Source organism: Paralichthys olivaceus, chromosome 23, assembly GCF_024713975.1.
Source record: "Paralichthys olivaceus isolate ysfri-2021 chromosome 23, ASM2471397v2, whole genome shotgun sequence".
Lineage (NCBI taxonomy): Eukaryota > Metazoa > Chordata > Actinopteri > Pleuronectiformes > Paralichthyidae > Paralichthys > Paralichthys olivaceus.
In genome coordinates this window covers 175001-193977 of record NC_091115.1, presented here as the reverse complement: position 1 = coordinate 193977, position 18977 = coordinate 175001, and the positions used below count along the sequence as shown (strand labels likewise).

Genomic DNA, 18977 nt, shown 5'->3' with positions numbered 1-18977 from the left:
CTCATGCAAATTAAGATCACTAGCATGCTAACGCCAGCATACTAATGCGCTCACAATCTTTTTTTCAGGTTGTTGTGGAAGAAATGACAATAATACATTGAAACGTTACTACACTAAGATATTAAAATCTTTATCGTAATTTTTAAATCCTTATTAATGAGGAAAATATTATATTTGTGGGTCTCTCTCCCAGCTTGCTGGTGATTCGCAAGGCATTCTGGGTACCCCTTCATTTCAAGTGAGGGTCTTCAAAATGTCCGTTTCGAGGGCTATAAAGCCCGAACACTTAGCCCCACCCCTCCATCCCAACAGGTATTGGGACAGCCTGGCCCTTCACCCGAACATGCAAAATGAAGGGGAGGGGCCTTTGTCTCAATCTTCAATCTTTGTCCTCAGAGGTTGAACCAGGTCACAATTCTCTGAAACTTGAACCATGTGACCTTCTGAACTTTTCTACGTCACATCTGGATAAAAAGATCACGTCTCAGTGCTGGAGTCTTATAAAATATTTGTTTTTATTCGGGGTTAGTTTAGGGTTAACCATAACCCTGGACTGTTCAGGTCAAAGCTGGAATGTCCGACCCTGCTCGCTGCCGTTAGCGTCCCGTCACTGTTACTGCTCCACACAAATGTTATCGACGTCCAAAACTGAATTATGAAAACATCGTATTTCTGTCTCTTTATCTTTTTCTGTGGGATGATCACGTGCACATGTGCTGTCATTGTTCTTTGGTGTGAATCATTTCTTACTGTTTCTTTTATTAAAGCAGGACAAGTTGCATGAGATTTGTTGTATTGATAAAATATTAATTATTGAGTGAAAACTAAATTAAACATCGTTCCATGAAAACACAATTCAGTCCCTGAAACTAACCCTAACCCGTCTGGATATTCTTCAGGACCTAATTTTATTGTTTATAGTTTATAATTCAGTTTTTTAGTTATACAGTTTCTTACAATTTTATGTTTCTGATTCTTCACAGTCAAAATATTTAATCTTAAATTTTGTGTCTTAATTGAATCAACAAACTCTGACCTGAATTTATAAAACATTATTGAATCACATCCATATTTATATATTTACTTATTATTCATTGGATTCTGTCAATAATTGATCAACTAAGACAGATCAGAGTCGTTCTGCTTCAAACTTTGTTTTATTTTCCAGTGAGAAAATAACTCAGACACAAAAGTATAAAACATCAAAATCACACATGTTCTCATATAAAACATAGTTCTGGGGATCCTTGCATAGGAACCGCTCAGGTTCCGGAGAACGTCTGGAGAACAGTGCTGGTGTTCCTGACTTGTTCACAACGTGCTCACGTGTTCCTGACGTGTTCACAATGTGTTCTGGACGTGTTCACGTGTTCCTGACGTGTTCACAACGTGCTCACGTGTTCACAACGTGTTCCGGACGTGTTCACGTGTTCCTGACGTGTTCACGTGTTCCTGACTTGTTCACAACGTGCTCACAACGTGTTCCGGACGTGTTCCTGACGTGTTCTCGTGTTCCTGACGTGTTCACGTGTTCCTGGCGTGTTCACGTGTTCCTGACATGTTTACATCTTCCTGACGTGTTCACAACGTGTTCCTGATATAGTCACAACGTGTTCCTGACATGTTCACGTGTTCCTGACATGTTTACATCTTCCTGATATAGTCACAACGTGTTCCTGACATGTTCACGTATTCCTGGCGTGTTCACAACGTGTTCCTGGCGTGTTCACAACGTGTTCCTGGCGTGTTCACAGCTGCAGGTGTCATTAATGGTAAAGGTTGTTCCACCTCTGGTCTTTTTTAGTCGTGTTCTTTATTTCAAACTCACGAGGAGCGTCATGTGACAGGTTGTTGTTTCTAAATCTCTCGTTGATTTCACTGATTTTTAATGCCTCATTGGTTTTTACGTTTTTTCTCACGTCGTGTTTTCCTCAGTTTCTGTTTCGTCACCTGATGATGTCACATGTTAACACATCTCAGACTTCACTTCCTGCTTGTCCCCACGGCTACGACAGGCGCTCCATCTCAAAATGGTGTTCCTGCGGCACGGAGGCAGCGGACATGTTAGTTTTGTTGCTGCCTGAAGCTTCAGCTGAGGCTCCATGCGTCACAGTGTCAGGGGTGGAGTCCATCGGGGGCGTCATGGAGTCCAGGCCTGGAGACGTTCGTCCATAATAAAGTGCCCAGAGCAGCGTGAGGGTGAGCGCCATCGCCAGGATCTGAGCTACGCCAATGGACACACCCAGGAAACGCAATGCCTGCAACTGCTTTGTCCCACGAATGAAACTGTAGATCTTTGGACCGCAGCCCTGAAACACACCGGAGACACACATGGTCAGTTTGACCTCTGACCTCTGTGAACACGTGGCATGTCTCTTCCATTGAGAGGTGGCCGTGTCTCACCTCTTGGTGGAGGTCACTCAGGTCGTGGTAGTGGGCGTGGCGAGCGCAGCCTGGATACTGATTGGAGCAGCAGGAGTCAGGAGGCCACTCCATCTCTGTCATCTCCAGCCAATCAGTGAAGTAGATCACTCCGCAGCATTTAAACTGGTCAACACACACAGGTCACATGACCACTGTGTGTGTGTGTGTGCGTGTGTGTGTGTTTGTGGGTTAGGGTGTTACCTGTGTCTGGAAGCTGTTCCAGGTGTGTGTGAGCCACTGGTATCTCTGCAGGCCGTAGTTTGACATCCGAGACTTCAGACTGATCATATCAGAGCGCTGCACTGACGGCTGCTCACACACACACACACGCACGCACACACACACACACACACACACACACACACAGACACAGACTCAGCTGTAACAGGTGAGTTGTCATGACAACCCCCCCTCCTATCAGTCCTGATGATGGATCATCCTGAAGACCCCTCCCCCTCTGATAACCAGCTGATAACAATCTGTCCTTACTACAATACCCACAATCCCCTGCAGGCAGGTGAGACCTGAGCTCAGATAACACACACACACACACACACACACACAGACTCAGTGAGGTTATACAACCGAAGCTGCAGGTGAACTCACAGAATCAGTGTGTGTGTGTGTGTGTGTCAGTCTGAGTGCTCTTGAACAGCTATCTTCGTGAGGACCAGTTTGATCCAACACAACCTGCAGAGTGAGGACAAAATGTCTGGTCCTCACTTTGTGACCCCCCTTTAATGGACTGTTTGAGGGTTAGAATGAGGTTTAGGTTAGAATAGGTTAAAGTTAGGGAATGATTATGTCAATGAGTGTCCTCACGAAGATAGAAGTACAAACGTGTGTGTGTGTGTGTGTGTGTGTGTGTAAGAGGAGATCCAGACATGTTTCACATTTCATTTTATTTTTACTTTCAGTTTGTATCAGCAGCTGAAAATAAATGAACCTGCAGCTGCTCACACACCAACACACACTTTGCTACACACTACCACACAACACTCTCTTAACACTCCACACACTGTGCACATGTACTACACAGTAGAGTGTTGTGAGTATTAAACTGTATCCAGACACAATAAGATCAAGTTTGAATATAATTATATATTCTAATTATGCGACAGTCTGCAGTGTTATTCACTGTGTTCAGACACCGGGGGCGCTGTCGAGTTTTCTCACCTGGTCATACGTCCACACTGCGCTGGCCAGTTCAATGCAGAAGATCACCAACAGACTGCACAGGTACTGAAACACACACTCAGGCTCCAGATGATGTGATACATGTGGAAAGTAATTTGATGTGATGCACTGTAATGTGATACAACATCATGTTTTTAATACCCTGATGTTTTCCCATCATGCTCTCTGGGTGTCCTGATAGCTCGTCTTTCAGGGACGGACCAAGGAGACGAACTCCTCCAATACATACACACACCTGGTACCAGGCCCCGCCCCCCCAGGTGACATGGATCACACTCAGCCCTGATGTCCTGGCGACAGTGACGTGTGTGTGTGTGTGTGTGTGTGTGTGTAACGACAGGTGAGACATACCCAGGAGAGCAGCAGCAGGTTACACCTGAGTGTTCCACAGTATCCCACCATCGCCACAATGACGAGGAAGCAGCACACGGCGATGATGACGGGATGAACAGCTGGAGAGTATGTGAGGATGGCCGCTTCCTCCAACCTGCACACACGTATGTGTCAGACTAACGTGTCAGACTAACGTGTCAGGCTAACGTGTCAGACTAACGTGTCAGACTAACGTGTCAGACTAAAGTGTCAGGCTAACGTGTCAGGCTAACGTGTCAGGCTAACGTGTCAAACTAACGCCTCAGACTAACGTGTCAGACTAACGTGTCAGACTAACGTGTCAGACTAACGTGTCAAACTAACACCTCAGACTAACGTGTCAGGCTAACGTGTCAGACTAACATGTCAGGCTAACGTGTCAGACTAACGTGTCAGGCTAACGTGTCAGACTAACGTGTCAAACTAACACCTCAGACTAACGTGTCAGGCTAACGTGTCAGGCTAACGTGTCAGACTAACATGTCAGGCTAACGTGTCAGACTAACGTGTCAGGCTAACGTGTCAGACTAACGTGTCAGACTAACGTGTCAGACTAACGTGTCAGACTAACGTGTCAAACTAACACCTCAGACTAACGTGTCAGGCTAACGTCTCAGACTAACGTCTCAGACTAACGTCTCAGGCTAACGTGTCAGGCTAACGTGTCAGACTAACGTCTCAGACTAACGTCTCAGACTAACGTGTCAGACTAACGTCTCAGACTAACGTCTCAGACTAACGTGTCAGACTAACGTGTCAGGCTTACGTGTCAGACTAACGTCTCAGACTATCGGTCAGGCTAACGTGTCAGACTAACGTGTCAGGCTAACGTGTCAGGCTTACATGTCAGACTAACGCCTCAGGCTAACGTGTCAGACTAACGTCTCAGACTAACGTGTCAGGCTAACGTGTCAGACTAACGTGTAAGATGCAAATGCACACAGCAACAGACGGTACAGTAGTACTAGTAAATGAGTAACTTTCTACCACTGGAGCAGTGACATGTGTTTATGATGCGTCACTGTTTCCCTGAACTCACCTGGTGTGAGCCGTCAGCGTCAGGACGGCGTTCAGAGAGTCTCTGATCCACGCTGCCACTCCCAACACACACACTGACATCAGCTGAACACACACAAATAAACACACAGATATAAACAGATCAGTTTCTGCTGCCTACAAATAACATGTCGGAATGTGAGACATGTTCGCACACACACACACACACACACACACACACACACAGCCTGCTCTCACTTCAAACTTTAAATCAACTTCACTTTAAAGCAGCAGTTTGATTAAAATTAGTTTCCTCTTTTATTCTCAGTCCTCAGCCGGGGATCATGGGTAATATCCAGTGTTCAGGTGTGTTTCAGGTGAGCAGAACTGTTGTCAGGGTGTGAATACAGATATAAATATTATAAATCCAATATGGATATATCATTTAATCAGGTTTATCATCAGGGGAGACGTGGGGCTTGCATCAGGCTCAGGCGCGCTCTAAGTCCGAGCTATACTTGACTTTACGACTTCTGTTCAACACATGGATAGACTTTGTTTTTTTGTTGTTACATAGAGTAGATTTCATTAATGCAAACTGTAAAGTGACTTTGACCTTTGACCCTTTGGATCTCTTTGATATGAAGTTCAGTCATCACATGTAAAGACAAACATGTTTGTTCTTTCACTTGTACAATGTCCTGGGCGGCTGTGGCTGAGGGAGTAGAGCAGTTGTCCTCCAACCAGAAGGTCAGGAGGTGAAATCCCAGCCCATGCCGAAGTGTCCCTGGGCAAGATGCTGAACCTCCCTAAAAAATGGCCCCTCATAGCTGATGATGCACTAATTGTAAGTCAGCTAAATGACATGTGATGACATGTGATGACATATAACAGCTGGAATCAGACTCAGTCACATGTTAAACTGATGACATGTGAATTCAATTCACATGTGACTGATCTGACAAACATGTAAATAAAGATGATGACGTAAGAGATGATTAGATGAGCACATACCATAATACAGCCATAATAATGATGAAGATGATGTTAGTAGAGTGGTGATGATGAAGATGAAAGTCTCACCCAGAAGAGAACGTTGAGTGCGTACAGCAGACACCTCAGACATTTCACCGCGTCCTCACGAGCCATCCCAACCGTAGCTCGTGCACGCCGCTCATCTGAGCCCGGGTCACCATGGCAACATGCTTCTCAGGCTCGAGCCTCGTGCTCTGGTTTTTCCGTTAGAGGAAACTTTAACGACAGGTGGTTCACCAATCACTCAGCACCAAACTCACACCTGGTTCTGGACTGATCTAGATTCTGCAGAACCACAGAACTACACTCACCTCAGACCAGGACCAGAACCAAAGTCCAGGCAGAGACAGAGACCAGGACCAGACATAGACCAGAGTCCAGCTGATGTAAATCCTCAGTGACCTGCTGTAAAACCAAATCTGTGTCACTGAGGACTGAGACAGTGACCTGAAGCAGAAACTGCAACTGTTTAACTTTTCAACTGTCTCCTGCTGCTTCTTCTTCTTTCCTCGTCACTAATTAAACTCTCTGAGCAGCAGCTCCTCTCTCTGTCTCTCTCTCTGTCTCTCTCTCTCTGTGTCCTCCCTCCCTCTCTGGTCCTGGGGGAGGACAGAGGAATGTGTCCGCCTCCAGCCTCAGACTCGGGGTCACAGACGTCATGAGGCTGAGGACAGGACGCAGACACGTGGAGGCCTCTGGTGGCTGCAGGGACTATTGTCCAAATATTTTTGGCCATATAGTCAATGTAATCTATCAAATGTATGACGTGTGGTCACAGAAAATTGTCTCGTTAAAATAAAAATCTGTCTGACTCATAGTATAAGATTGAATAGCTAATTTAAATGAATTTACCTGAACACAAGCCACACCCACACACAAACTCTTCATTGTTTTGTTGCAGTCAAACAGGAGAATGAATAAAAGAATAACCTCAATCATCTTCATCATTTTGTGTTTTAACTGATCTGAGGTTAAAGAAGATTTTTATTCCTCAGGATGAAATCATTAAAACCACCACAGGTTTTTATGCTTCTGATGTAACGTCATCAAAACAAACAAATCATCTTTTAGTATAAAGTTCAGCATTATGATGTTTCATCATACAATGTACATAATATATATTTAATACCCTGGTTAGTTTCTGTTCATTGAGCAGAACATGTGACATTAACACGTATAAATATCTGATTATAACCATTTTCCAATTATTTTAATAATTCGTTTTGAACTCCAACTCCCATGAAGCATCTGTTCTGGAGACGTACGTCAACGACCGTGTGCGTTTAAACCAATCAGAAGACAGCGCCCCGCTGACGTCAGCAGGTGTGACCTCAGTGTTTTTCTCAGAGACGCAGCGGCTGACGGCGCCATATTGGAAGAAAAGAATTGTTCCCTAAAACGCGTGAAACCTCGGATTTGGCGCCATGTTGTACCTGGAGGATTACCTGGAGAGTGAGTATGGGACCAGGACTCTGCGGTGGGGGGGCTGTTTGTGCGTTTTCTGCGTTTAATGTGCGGTGTTTTCCGGCCTGTGCCGCCCCGGCCGTTAGCATAGCAGCATTAGCACGTAACGGCTTGTTCTTCTCCTGGCAGTGATCGAGCAGCTTCCCATGGATCTCCGCGACAGGTTTACGGAAATGAGGGAGATGGACCTGCAGGTTCAGAGTATGTTACACAAAGTACACACAGAACACACACAATGCTCACACACATTAAACACATACAGAACACACACACTGTACACACAATGTACACACACACAGTGCATAGAGAGACACACACAGTACACACACAGTACACACACAGTACACATACAGTATACACACTGTACACACAGACAGTACACATAATGTACATACACAGTGCATAGAGAGACACATACGGTATACACACTGTACACACAATGTACACACACACAGTACATGCAGTATACACACACTGTACATGCAGTATACACACACACTGCACATACAGTATACACACACTGTACATATAGTATACACACAGTACATGCAGTATACACACACTGTACACACAGTGCATGCAGTATATACACACACTGTACATACAGTATACACACACAGTACATATAGTATACACACACTTTACATATAGTATACACACAGTACATGCAGTATACACACACTGTACACACAGTACATGCAGTATACACACACACTGTACATATAGTATACACACAGTACATGCAGTATATACACACACTGTACATACAGTATACACACACAGTACATGCAGTATACACACACTGTACATACAGTATACACACACTGTACATATAGTAGACACACAGTACATGCAGTATATACACACACTGTACATACAGTATACACACACAGTACATGCAGTATACACACACTGTACATACAGTATACACACACACAGTACATGCAGTATACACACACTGTACACACAGTACATACAGTATACACACACACTGTACATATAGTATACACACAGTACATGCAGTATACACACAGTACATGCAGTATACACACAGTACATACAGTATACACACACAGTACATGCAGTATACACACACTGTACATACAGTATACACACACACTGTACATATAGTATACACACAGTACATGCAGTATACACACACTGTACACACAGTACATACAGTATACACACACACTGTACATATAGTATACACACAGTACATGCAGTATACACACACACTGCACATACAGTACATGCAGTATACACACACTGTACATATAGTATACACACAGTACATACAGTATACACACACTGTACATATAGTATACACACAGTACATACAGTATACACACACACTGTACATATAGTATACACACAGTACATGCAGTATACACACAGTACATGCAGTATACACACAGTACATGCAGTATACACACACTGTACACACAGTACATACAGTATACACACACACTGTACATATAGTATACACACAGTACATGCAGTATACACACAGTACATGCAGTATACACACACACAGTACATGCAGTATACACACACATGTTTACACGTGTCCTGTGAAACTGAGCTTTATTTTCACTGTTACACATTTTGTCACATTTAATGTCAGGGTGTGATTTTAGATTCTGAACCAAACCAAATTGTTTTTATTTATTTATTTTCAGGACATGTCACGTTGTCAGATTGATTTTCAGTCGTAGTCTTTAATCAAATGTTCAATCTGCCACATCTGAACACGTGTGGAACTAAAACAGGTGAAAAGTAGGAGATCGTTTTTAATGAAGTCATAAAACAACAGATTTAATGTAGAATCACAAACAACAGGAACGAGCTATGACAAGGTGTCGTGGTGATTATTGTGATATTCAAATCATCATTATCAGTTTTAATGTGGCATCAACCTGTGAAATATTCCCGCTGCACTTTATTGACACATAGATAGTATGCAATATCCACAATGATGTCACAAAATCAGACCAATCAGTGAGGAGCTGCTGACCAGACAGGAACGTTCCTAGTGTTTTCACAGGCTGATGATTACAGATCATTGTGTTGTTGAAGAGAACTCACAGTAACTCTGTGTGTATGGTTGAAGTTCTGAGAGCTTGTTGTTTTTCCTTCTCTTCCGGTTACAGACGCCACCGATCAGCTGGAGCACAAAGTGATCGAGTTCTTTGTCAACGCAAAGAAGAACAAACCTGAGTGGAGAGAGGAACAGATGGAGGTCATTAAAAAGGTCAGAAAACACGACTGAAACCAGACCCTAAGTAAACTTGTTCAACAGATGTTTAGATCGTACTCTTCTGCTGAACTATGGTTATTGTGGCCTCATCCTGGCTTCCTTTTAGATTGAAAACTCAGGTTGTGTTTTAGTCTGGACGAACAGAAACAGACTTTTGTTTGTGTGTGCAGGCCACTTACATGAACGTTGGTTGATAGAGACATGCTTTAAAAATGGCAGAAGCAACGCAATAAAATGCCTTAAGTTACAGTGTGAGGAATTTAGTGACATCTAGTGTTGAAGTGTCATGTTGCAGCTGAACACCCCTCCCCCCTCTCCTTCCAAACATGAAGAAGAACCTGTGGCAGCTTCAGTTGTTATAAAAACTCAAAAGGTTTTAGTCTGTCCAGTCTGGACTAATGAAAAAACATGGCGGCCTCTGTAGAGAGTGTCCCCTCCATGTAAATATAAAGTATTTAAATATAAAGGGCCTTTTCTGGGGTAAAGAAAACTACAATTCATACAATTTAGATGAAACGAACTAGTGAAAACATCATGAGGATGATTCTACATTAAATTTCTGACAATAGATCCTTTCACCTGAATCCTACACTGGAGCTTTAAATCTGCAGCGTGGGAGCATTTTGGTTATCGAAGAAGTGACCAGGGCATCATGACAGAAGATGGATATCCAATCTTTTGATCAGTTGTCACTTGGACTCCAAGATGAAGTGATTATGTTTCAGTTGTCAGAGGTTACAGTGACCTTTATATGAATCTAGAAGAAAAAAGTACGTAGAAGTATGTACACACAAACTGCACTTTTTGGCAGAGGCATACAACCTTCGTGTGGTAATTCTGTTTCTTCATATACGACTTCTGTCATGGTGATCAGTCAGCTGATCATTGATTATGTATCTGCAGTGAATGGTGATGTTTTCATTAAAACTCGTGTGCGATCACTTTGTTGTTGTTTCAGGATTATTACAAAGCTCTGGAAGATGCAGATGAAAAAGTTCAGCTGGCCAATCAGATTTATGATCTGGTGAGTAGGAGATGCTTAAAGATGAGTCATTCTGAGGTAGACAACCAACACGTCACACAAACATGGTTATCACAGAACAGGGATGTCAAGATTAACTGATTTTACGATAACCGTGGTTTGATAACGTCACGATTTCATAATTGTAAAAAGTACGATATCTAACTTTGGTGTCCTTCAGAATATGAAGAATGAGGCGTGAACCAGGAAAATACGAAAACTAGTCAACACCTCGCTCCCAAAACAGAACAACTTCCGTCTGTGACCCTTCACAATAAAAGTCCCATACAGATATACTGCTTATGATGACAGGAAACACAAATTCACTGACCAACCTTCCACAATAAGGCAACTAAGTAAAACATCTTAGTTATATATATTCAAGATATATTGTTTGTTCCGTATCTTTTTCCTCCTAAACTATAAATCGTGAAACTGATATTTCCTCTGACAATAATCGTGGCACCAAATTTTCATATCGTGACGTCTCTATTACAGAACATTATACATTTCACACAACATTAGTACATGTTCCGTTTATTCAGCCACAGGAAACATGATGATGATGATGATACAGATGTGGTCTCTAGAAACATCTGTGCAACAGAGGAAGTTGAACCTGTCAATCATGCTGTCACAGAGGGAGTAGATCTTATTTAAGTGATGCTCTTGGTTCATGTTCCTTCAGGTCGACCGTCATCTGCGCAAACTGGACCAGGAACTGGCCAAGTTCAAGATGGAGCTGGAGGCAGACAACGCCGGCATCACTGAGATCCTGGAGAGACGTGCGTCACTCACAGACTCACAAATGATTGATGTCAAACTTAACTGATAAACACGAGGAAGCAGAAGTTGTTTAACTCGATGTTTTTTTTCTTCTCAGGGTCGTTAGAGATGGACAGTCCGTCTCAACCAGTCAACAACCATCACGTCCACTCTCACACCACCACTGAGAGTAAGTACCAGCCGTCCTGAGTCTGCTGATCAATACTGACATAATCAATCTGATCAGGGATCAGCCACATGACACTGATTTAACATGCTCTTCACATGTATGCTGTGTTTGGGAGCAGAGAGGAAGTACAGCGCTCCGACTCATCACACGACAGAGCACGTTCCAGAGAAGAAGTTTAAATCTGAAGCTCTGCTGTCGACCCTCACGTCAGACGCTTCAAAAGAAAACACGCCAGGTAATACCTGACTTCCACTTGACCTCTGACCTTTACACTGATCTCTGACAAACACGTGAAAGGACAATACATCATAATAAAAATAGCAGTTCTCTCATTTGACGTGTTCACTCTGCCCCCTGCAGGCTGTCGCACCAACAGCACGTCCTCATCCACCAACAACGTGTACAGTGTGAACTCGTCTCAGCCTCTGGCCTCTTACAACCTGAGCTCCCTGCCTGCGGGGCCTGGGGCCGGAGCCGGGGCCATCACCATGGCAGCTGCTCAGGCTGTTCAGGCGACAGCACAGGTTGAGTACCGTTCTCCTCAGAGGTTACATCAGCTGATATCACAAGAGTGCTTCTGGGTTGGACCGGGTCCAACGCTATGTCCTTTGTAATATGTGTTATTAAGACAGTGCTGCTGTGAAGACTTGTCCCTGTGTCTGTCTCTGTGTTGACGTGCGATTGTGGTTCCAGATGAAGGAGGGCAGGAGGACGTCCAGTCTCAAAGCGAGTTACGAAGCCATCAAGAACAACGACTTCCAGCTCGGCAGAGAGTTCTCTCTGTCCCGGGACAGCACTGGATACTCCTCCTCTGCTCTGGCCTCCACTCTCACCCAGACCCTCACCCCCACCACCGCCTCTGACTCCAGGGGGCGCAAGTCCAAGTAAGACCTCCACACCCCCACCTGTACTTTTCATCAGCATGTGTTGAAGTCATCCTGCAGGTTCAGATCTATAAGACACAGAAACATGTCTCTATTCAAATGACCTTTAAATCTGAGTCTTCTGTTTTCCAGAAGCAGCATCAAGTCTTCTAATCATCAGTCGTCTTCATCGTCCTCCTCTTCCTCTCTGTCATCGTGCTCGTCATCGTCAGCGCTGGCCCAGGAGCTTTCCCAGCAGGCCTCAGCGCTACCTGAGGCTGAAGCCAACAGTCAGGTGGACTGGACCTACGACCCCAACGAGCCCCGATACTGCATCTGTAACCAGGTACACACACACACAGAGAGAGAGAGAGACAGACACACACAGAGAGACAGACAGACACACACAGAGAGACAGACAGACACACAGAGAGAGAGAGACAGACACACACAGAGAGACAGACAGACACACACACAGAGAGACAGACAGACAGACACACACACACACACAGAGACAGACAGACACACACAGAGAGAGACAGACAGACAGACAGACAGACACACACACAGAGAGACAGACACACACAGAGAGAGACAGACAGACAGACACACACACACAGAGACAGACAGACAGACACACACACACACACACACACACAGAGACAGACAGACAGACACACACACAGAGACAGACAGACACACAGAGACAGACAGACAGACAGACACACACACACAGAGACAGACACACACACGCACACACAGAGACAGACAGACAGACACACACACACACAGAGACAGACAGACAGACAGACACACACACACACAGAGACAGACAGACAGACACACACACGCACACACAGAGACAGACAGACAGACACACACACAGAGACAGACAGACAGACAGACACACACACACAGAGACAGACACACACACGCACACACACAGACAGACAGACAGACACACACACAGAGACAGACAGACAGACAGACACACACACACACACACACACACACACACACACACACACAGAGACAGACAGACAGACACACAGAGACAGACAGACAGACAGACACACACACAGAGACAGACAGACACACACACACACACACAGAGACAGCCAGACACACAGAGACAGACAGACAGACAGACACACACACGCACACACAGAGACAGACAGACAGACAGACACACAGAGACAGACAGACAGACACACACACACAGAGACAGACAGACAGACACACAGAGACAGACAGACAGACACACACACAGAGACAGACAGACAGACACACACACACAGAGACAGACAGACAGACACACAGAGACAGACAGACAGACACACACACAGAGACAGACAGACAGACACACACACACAGAGACAGACAGACAGACACACAGAGACAGACAGACAGACAGACAGACACACAGAGACAGACAGACAGACACACAGAGACAGACAGACAGACAGACAGACACACAGAGACAGACAGACAGACACACAGAGACAGACAGACAGACACACACACACAAGGATTTCTACCATTGAACTCTTCTGATGTAGTTTTTTGATCAGCGTTGGTGGAAATAAGTTACTTCCCTCTTCTCAACGTTTCAGTGGCTCGCACACTCAAACAAGCGCACACTCAAAGAGGGAGAGCGAGGCAGGACATTATATTTGGATATCTTAGTTTGTACAATTCTTACGGTTATGAAACCACGGTTATGGTCAAATCTGTTAATCCTGACGTCCCTGGAACACAGTTAAACTTCTTTACTTTTTAATCGAACATAACATCCGGAGTTTGTGTTGCTGGTTAATTGTTGTGACGTTTGACCACCAGAACATCTGATAAACCCAACATGAGAATAATTTAAATAAGTAAAAACAGTAAAACTGTTGTTTGTCCTTTTCCAGGTTTCTTATGGAGAAATGGTCGGCTGCGATAACACAGATGTAAGTGTCATGTTATTTCTTAAAGGTTAAAGTTTAATATTAATTTATTTTGTGTTTAACAAACTGGAAGAAGAAAATCAAATTGAACCTGTTTCCATCAGTGACTGAACACATTGAGTCGTAGGTTGACTGACATTTGATTAATAGACATTTTATCCAATCAGTTTATTAATCTTTACTTTCTGCTCAGTGTCCAATCGAGTGGTTCCACTACGGCTGCGTCGGACTGACCGAGGCTCCCAAGGGGAAGTGGTACTGTCCTCAGTGTACGGCCGCCATGAAGAGGAGAGGCAGCCGCCACAAATAGACTCACTGCTCTGTCTGCCATGTTGGATTTTAACCTTGTAACACACTGCAGAACCATAGAGGTCAGAGGTCAACGGGCTGCTCACACAGCGGCTGACACGTTCAAATCTTTGTGCCAACAAACGGATCGAAGCCACAAGAAGGAAAATAAATCAAATGTTTTTGTTTGACCCAAAAACTAAGATCATTTATCTTTGAAGACCAAATTTATTTTCAGATTTCCAACTTAATTATCAAGATTAAGGTTTAATCTGATCAAATCTGACTTCAATAATCCTGACATGATTTGACCACATTAAACTCATTCATCATTCATTTGATCATTCCATGTCGGAGGCTTAAGTTAAATCTCCACCTCCCGTCCATCCATCAATCCATCGATTGATTAAAGACATTTTAACGACGAACAAACAAACAATCTGCAGTTTTCATGAAAAATACAATTAAATGTTTAAATGTGGAAAAGTAGAAATATTTGCTGGATGACAAGTTTCACTCCTTCACCTGATGAATGAAAATCAGACTCTTTATGTCAGATTTCCATCTGATCAGATTTTCTCTCCAAAATCAATTTCTAGATTTTCTTTATGGGACAGTTTTAGGTTGACTGACGAAGACCCCGCACACAGATCACCTGGTCAGGACGAAGGTCGGTTTAACATTTAGGTAGTTCATAGAGGAGGAGGAACATTTTACCTTCTGTTGAGAAAAGGTTGAACATGAGTTAGAAATGGAACCAGCTCGGTTCTGAGATTCATCCACAAAACTTAAATCTTTGTTTTTCCTCTGAATTTAGACTTAAACTCAAAAACAAGATTTGACTTAATTAAACCAGGATTATTAAAACTTTAATGATGAAACCCGTCTCTAATCCAGATTCATATTTTATTAATCCAGATTGAAATAATTCACACTGACCAGATTCAGTTTCTGACTATTTTAATGAAGTTAAAAATATTCAGATTTAATTAAACTAGATCTAATTATCCTGACTTTATTTTATTTGAATTGTTTAAATTCTCCCTTAAAACACAAACTCAGACTTCACTCTACTTAATTGATTAATACTCGTGATTAGTTTCTCTTTTTTAAATGTTCATCTCAGATTTAGATCTTTAACGTCCAGATGTTGACGTGTCAGATGTTTTTTATCTGGCTGTAATCTTCTAAATCTTAATCTTCACGTGAATCTCAGATCTGAAAAACTACAGGAAGTGTTTATGTACAACTACAGGAGCCTGAGTGACCTGATGAACTAGAAGTTTAAACAGGATTAAAGACAGTGACCTCTGCAACAAGTTTCGGAATGTACAGTCTGTGTGTGTGCGTGTGTGTCTGTGTGTGTGTGTCTGTGTGCGTGTGTCTGTGTGCGTGTGTGTCTGTGTGCGTGCGTGTTCAGTCGCACTGACGCGCGTCTGTTTCCAGGGATGTTCAAAGAAAAAGTCCAATAAAATGGTCGATTTGTTTCTAAGTTTTGAGATTTAAAGTCTTTTTTTACATTTGAATACCAGAAATAATTTAATATTCTGACTCTGAACAACGATAACATTATTTTATTATCGATGCATTAGATAACTTAGATAACTGTTTTCTCCATTAATAATTTGTGTCATATGTAAACATTTCGGACAGAGAGTTAACTTTCTACACGTATATTTAGTTCAGTATATAAACGTGACTATAGGCTTATGTACAACAGAAAAAGTCATGTGATTGGCTGGAAACAGCAGCCAATGATTTCCCTGTTAATGGTTCAATTAAAGATAATAGATCAATATTATGAAACAAATTTAACGTCTGAACAACAAAGCAGTTTTTTTTCTTTATTTCAAATCTGGTGGTTACCATGGTGATGTGTTTCTGACTGAGGTACGTCTCCATGGTAACGTACTGAACACATGACAGGGTCCAGAGAACATGTGGAGGAAGACTATCGACCAATCAGATCTGCGAATGATGATGTCACCACAGGTCGAACATAGGTAAATAAGTTTATCTTGGTTTTATATGAGACAGAATCATTAATATGTTATTAAAGTTTATTAGTATGAATTATTAGTGATATAGAAACAGACGGAACGATGGTTCTCACAGAACACGACCCAATCCCTTCAGTGTCTGAAGCTCAAACTCAGATGTGACCACCGGGGGAGGTCTGGACTGAGCAACAGGAAGGCTATTGGTTCTAAAAACAGTGAATTAAAGACAGATGTTCTCCTCATGTTCCCCACATAAACACTAACAGTGTTCTGTTGGGAGACGTTCTCCTCCGGCCCAAGTAGAACCCTCAGGAGCAATGTTGAAAGATCTCTGTTGCAGGTTCTCGTCCACGTCTCTCAGGATTTATGGATCATGAGTGATGTTCTGTTTTATTTCATAGAAGATCAGTCGTGTTCCACAAGTTCCTGTGAAAGAACGTGAATCTGAACACTAGATTAGATTAGATTAGATTTCCTTTATTGTCCCTCAGTGGGGAAATTCACATGTTACAGCAGTAGCACAAGATTTAACTCCAAAGAGAGGACAAACAAACAAACAAGCAAACAAACAAACAAGCAAACAAACAAACAAACAAACAGAAACACGTTGAACAGAATCAGGTTCGTCCAGACAGATAAGAAGCTGAAGATCGAACGTGGAAGAAACATGTGTCTCTGTGTGTGTCTGTGTGTGTCTGTGTGTCTGTGTGTGTGTGTGTGTGTGTCTCTGTATGTGTGTGTCTGTGTGTGTGTGTGTGTGTGTTTCTGTGTGTGTGTGTGTGTCTCTGTACGTGTGTGTTTGTCTGTGTGTGTGTTTGTCTCTCTGTGTGTGTGTGTGTGTGTGTGTTTGTCTCTGTATGTGTGTGTCTGTGTGTGTGTGTGTGTGTCTCTGTGCGTGTGTGTCTCTGTGTGTGTGTGTGTGTGTTCCTGAAATAACCCGGCCTTGGGGAGGGGGAGGTGCTGACCTACAGAACAGTTTAACTTCATGTGAAGAACAGAAGGAAGGAGGTGAAGAGAATGGAGGAGGTGAAGAAGAGGTGGAGTCCTGAGGAGGAGGAGGGAGAGACTGTTTTCTTCTTCTCTGATTTAACTGGAACCAGATGCTGCTGCGTCTGTTTTTAACTGAACGAACCAAACCTCCGCTTCTTCTTCTTCTTCTTCTTCTTCTTCTTCTTCTTCTTCTGCCCTCACACCTGAACCGGAGATTGACGGCCGATCAATTTCACTCTAACGGGACTTTGGACTTTGTCTGGACTCTAACGGGACTTTGTCTGGACTCTAACGGGACTTTGGACTTTGTCTGGACTCTAACGGGACTTTGGACTTTGTCTGGACTTTGTCTGGACTTTGTCTGGACTTTGTCTGGACTCTAACGGGACTTTGTCTGGACTTTGTCTGGACTCTAACGGGACTTTGTCTGGACTTTGTCTGGACTCTAACGGGACTTTGGACTTTGTCTGGACTCTAACGGGACTTTGTCTGGACTTTGTCTGGACTCTAACGTCAGCTCTCCGGTGCTTCTCCTCGGTTCCGTCATGGGTCCAGGTCGGGTGAGTGGAATCAGCTGAGCGGAGGTTCTGTGTGTTCTCGGTGGAACCTGGTTAATGTTCTCCGTGTTCTTCTTTAAATGTATTAAGAACAGATGAAGTCCAGTTTAAAACAAGTTTAACTTGAGATTGAATCCTGAAGAGACTTTGTGAAAAGTGAAACCTGATTTAATAACGTTTGAATTCCTCATAATCATAAATCATAAATCATCCAACACTGATCTTTGGTCAAATCAAAGAGTCTTGGAACTTTCTGCCGCTTCAGTAGAAAAGCGTTTTACCACCAGACTCCTCTGAAAATATACAGATTTAAAATTGTATCTGGTTCTGTATTGAAGTTCTTTGAGTTAATATCATTGTTTATTCATATACAGAGACCTCTGCGTCTGATGGTAAATTCGGGAAAAAATAACTCATCATAAAGTTCTATTTCATTTTTAACATCTTTTCAAACAGTCGAGTTGAAGGAGCTCGCTCTCCACACCAGAACCAGAGAGGACCGGGCCGAGGACCGGGCCGAGGACCGCGCTGAGGCCGATGGACATGAGGCTCGGCCCGGCGGTGATGTGAGCGGAGGCCGGGATGCTGCTCCGCCGCCGCCGCTGC

General features: G+C 43.4%; 3 protein-coding genes across 9 annotated transcripts in view; 2 read left to right on the top strand and 1 right to left on the bottom strand.

Moving 5' to 3' along the window:
• Positions 1 to 1134: 1134 nt before the first annotated feature.
• tspan12 (tetraspanin 12) lies at positions 1135 to 6627 on the bottom strand. Of its 5 annotated transcripts, none has more exons than XM_069519860.1 (8): positions 6336 to 6627; positions 6073 to 6240; positions 5033 to 5115; positions 3973 to 4108; positions 3601 to 3729; positions 2626 to 2733; positions 2404 to 2547; positions 1135 to 2309 (listed from the first exon to the last, which is right to left on the bottom strand). In XM_069519860.1, the coding sequence occupies exons 2-8, from the start codon at positions 6136 to 6138 to the stop codon at positions 2007 to 2009; spliced, it is 969 nt and encodes a 322-aa protein (XP_069375961.1). In that variant the 5' UTR covers positions 6139 to 6240; positions 6336 to 6627; the 3' UTR covers positions 1135 to 2006. The 5 variants fall into 5 exon arrangements, with proteins under 5 accessions (XP_069375961.1, XP_069375962.1, XP_069375964.1 ...); XM_069519861.1 differs by having other exon boundaries at positions 6073 to 6218; XM_069519863.1 differs by having other exon boundaries at positions 3601 to 3666; positions 6336 to 6626.
• Positions 6628 to 7315: 688 nt separating this feature from the next.
• Positions 7316 to 16316, top strand: ing3 (inhibitor of growth family, member 3). Its single transcript, XM_020109418.2, has 12 exons — positions 7316 to 7476; positions 7618 to 7689; positions 9642 to 9742; positions 10707 to 10772; positions 11458 to 11554; positions 11653 to 11724; positions 11843 to 11959; positions 12085 to 12248; positions 12418 to 12608; positions 12741 to 12933; positions 14501 to 14539; positions 14730 to 16316. Exons 1-12 carry the CDS (start codon positions 7449 to 7451, stop codon positions 14844 to 14846), a joined length of 1257 nt encoding a protein of 418 aa, XP_019964977.1. The 5' UTR covers positions 7316 to 7448; the 3' UTR covers positions 14847 to 16316.
• Positions 16317 to 18151: 1835 nt separating this feature from the next.
• cped1 (cadherin-like and PC-esterase domain containing 1) overlaps positions 18152 to 18977 on the top strand; it is a 14772-nt gene continuing 13946 nt past the window's right edge. For 2 of the 3 annotated variants that reach the window (XR_011240168.1, XM_069520035.1), the window contains exons 1-2: positions 18240 to 18374; positions 18828 to 18977. The exon at positions 18828 to 18977 is cut by the window's right edge and continues 201 nt beyond it. Coding sequence is in view for 2 of the 3 variants with exons in the window: in XM_069520035.1 (XP_069376136.1) it covers positions 18954 to 18977 (24 nt within the window). In the remaining variant the exon portion in view is untranslated. Of the gene's footprint in view, positions 18375 to 18827 lie in introns of all 3 variants that reach the window. The other variant, XM_069520036.1, reaches the window with a different exon arrangement.

Coding starts and splice junctions, on each gene's coding strand:
- tspan12 (XM_069519860.1), bottom strand. CDS start 6,138: ATGGCTCGTGAGGACGCGGTGAAATGTCTGAGGTGTCTGCTGTACGCA. Junction 2,548..2,625: donor GGAACAGCTTCCAGACACAG/GTAACACCCTAA, acceptor TGTGTTGACCAG/TTTAAATGCTGCGGAGTGAT. Junction 2,310..2,403: donor TGAGTGACCTCCACCAAGAG/GTGAGACACGGC, acceptor GGTGTGTTTCAG/GGCTGCGGTCCAAAGATCTA.
- ing3 (XM_020109418.2), top strand. CDS start 7,449: ATGTTGTACCTGGAGGATTACCTGGAGA. Junction 7,690..9,641: donor GATGGACCTGCAGGTTCAGA/GTATGTTACACA, acceptor TTCCGGTTACAG/ACGCCACCGATCAGCTGGAG. Junction 14,540..14,729: donor TCGGCTGCGATAACACAGAT/GTAAGTGTCATG, acceptor CTTTCTGCTCAG/TGTCCAATCGAGTGGTTCCA.